Here is a 2,379-nt window from a genome sequence, read left to right as displayed (position 1 = left end):
AGAAATATTCTCAAAACACAGCTGTCGGAATAAACACAGTATTTTCATACACAGTTACAACAAACAGTCGAAAAATTGAACTCCAATGTAGTACACAATCGTTTCACAGAAGCTCTGGATTAACACAAAAAAGATTGTCGCTCAAACATCAAGTACCAGTTCTTAGATGCAAACAAGAAGCACAGAGGTCACAGCTGGAGAATCTTCCAGGAGCGAGCCTCCAGGTCCTGAAATGTAACATGTCCATCAATGTGATGGGACAGTAAGGAAGCCCACCAGGAGTGAGCAGCGTGGAAATGCACATTTCCTAAATGGTGAAGGAGCGGTCCTCCCTCCTCAGGGTTTGGTTTGAGTCTCTACCACGGTCTCCAGACGGGACCTTTGGTGCTGCAGACATGCAGCGTGGTGGTGGTGGAGGACACTGGGGTGGAGCCCCTGTCTCTCTGGGCTTGGTGGTGGTGGTGGAGCTGCTCCGGCTTCTCCAGCTTCTCCAGCTGTGGCGGCCCCCGGGTGGAGCACGCAGAGAGGTGGTGCAGGGACTCCCTCCGGCTCTGAGCGGCGCCGCCGGGCTGCAGCTGCTGCCTGAGGAAGCTGACGGTCATCTCCAGGACGTCGGCCTTCTCCAGCTTGGCGTTGGGCTCCTGCTGGTGGAACTCTTTCTCCAGGATGAGCTTGAGCTGCTCGATGCAGGTGTTGATGCGATCGCGACGCATCTTCTCCACGGCGGGTTTTCTCAACTGGCGGAAGGAGAGAGGGAAGATGTGGATGAGCTTGTGATTGTAACCACCAACACACAACAACCGTAAATCGATGTTTCAACCAAGTCCATAGCGTTATCAAATCTTGTTCAGTACTTACTCTGATGTTGTCTTTCTCTGAGAACCTGATGTGGTGGACGGGGGGATAATTGGTGGAGCAGGGAGCCATGTCTGTTAAGTGACCCACTCCTTCCAGAGTCGAGTGTGAAATGTGATGTCCCTGCAGGAGCACTCCCTCCTCTTATAGTGGGACATTAGCATGACAAAGCCCTGGGGTCGGCTGGGGCTGAGGGGAGGCTGGGGTTCCCACACTCTGAGACAAGTGTGCCGCCCACTACAACAATGGGAGACACATCAATAACTCAGGGGCCAGTGGCCTGTTCAAGGACCTGTTTCCCAAGATAAGCAACAGGTAATCAATATGCTATCTTCAGGGCATTGTAGATTTTCATCACGTTGCTTATAAATTGGAGTTTAGAATTACAGGTCTCTTGACATTCAATTAAGCAGGAGGGGAGAGGGTTTGGTAATGAGGGGCCGTTTGGGCCAAATGCCGCATCCCAATAAAGCAATATAGCTGTATAGGAGGGAAGCCTTTCAAGCTCAGTTCAAAGAAACACACTTTTTCTCAGACAAACGCATTTGAACTGTTTTTTTTGAGCAGTTTCTTTATATTTAGACAGATCGGCCATTCACAAGATAAAGTAAAAAGTCCAAAACATGGATGGTAACTCCAAGCCACAGGGAGAATTATTTAAAGTGCTTTAATAGGAAAGAGCAAAAAACAAAAAGGTTTATTCAGTAGGCTGTGGGAGAGGCATCTTGTTCTAACGGCAAAGCTTGAGAATTGAATGAACTTTGACTCAAACCCTTTCTACCTGTTGCATACTAAACACCGTCACCTTATCCCAGAAGAATGGAGGGATATTCGAGTCGTCACCCGTGGGCACGTTGGCACATAAAATAGCAGGTACTCCTACAGGCCACCTTTTGGAAGAGCTTGTCCAAATAAGGGGCCTTCTGAAAATTCATACCTCCAACTCTATTGTGCTCACGACTTTTGCATCTTTATAAAAGCATTGAGATGTGACCACTGCAAAAAATTAAATAGAATAAATGTCAAATCGAACAAAACAATGTCACTGAATTCTGAATTCAAACTCACATGTTGTAAGATTGCTTTTACGCTGATGCGTCTCCTTTTTTTTTTGTATTCATACAGGCCTTCAGGAAATTTTTCACCAAAAATTAACCGAACAGGAAACCAAAAGAAGCTGCAGTAAATAGGCCATGCATGCGTCATGTTTGGGCTCAGGTTGGGTGGGCAACAGCAAAACAGCACAAGTGTTTGTTCAAAGATTGAAGAAGTGTGTCAAAGCGCTGGGGATCTGATCCAGAGAGGGGGGTCCTCCTCACACAGACACACACACACACACACACACACACACGCACGCACACACACACACATGCACACACACACACGCACGCACGCACGCACACACACGCACACATTCCGGTCACACTCCACACGGACACGTCTCCTCGCTGACTGACAGGAGAGTCATTGTACCATTGTGTCGTTGCCCTGGCAGCGATGGGAGCGGTGGCTGACTGTGGGAAA

At 48.3% G+C, this 2,379-nt stretch overlaps 1 protein-coding gene across 1 annotated transcript; it reads right to left on the bottom strand.

Moving 5' to 3' along the window:
- Positions 1-356: 356 nt before the first annotated feature.
- her12 (hairy-related 12) lies at positions 357-927 on the bottom strand (the record flags this gene model as incomplete). Its single annotated transcript, XM_080015340.1, has 2 exons — positions 357-737; positions 859-927. 2 exons carry the CDS (start codon positions 925-927, stop codon positions 357-359), a joined length of 450 nt encoding a protein of 149 aa, XP_079871466.1.
- Between the last annotated feature and the right edge of the window lie 1,452 nt (positions 928-2,379).

The sequence above is a fragment of the Zeus faber genome (assembly GCF_960531495.2).
Source record: "Zeus faber genome assembly, chromosome: 15".
In the NCBI taxonomy this organism is placed as follows: domain Eukaryota; kingdom Metazoa; phylum Chordata; class Actinopteri; order Zeiformes; family Zeidae; genus Zeus; species Zeus faber.
This window is presented reverse-complemented; position numbering and strand designations above follow the sequence as displayed.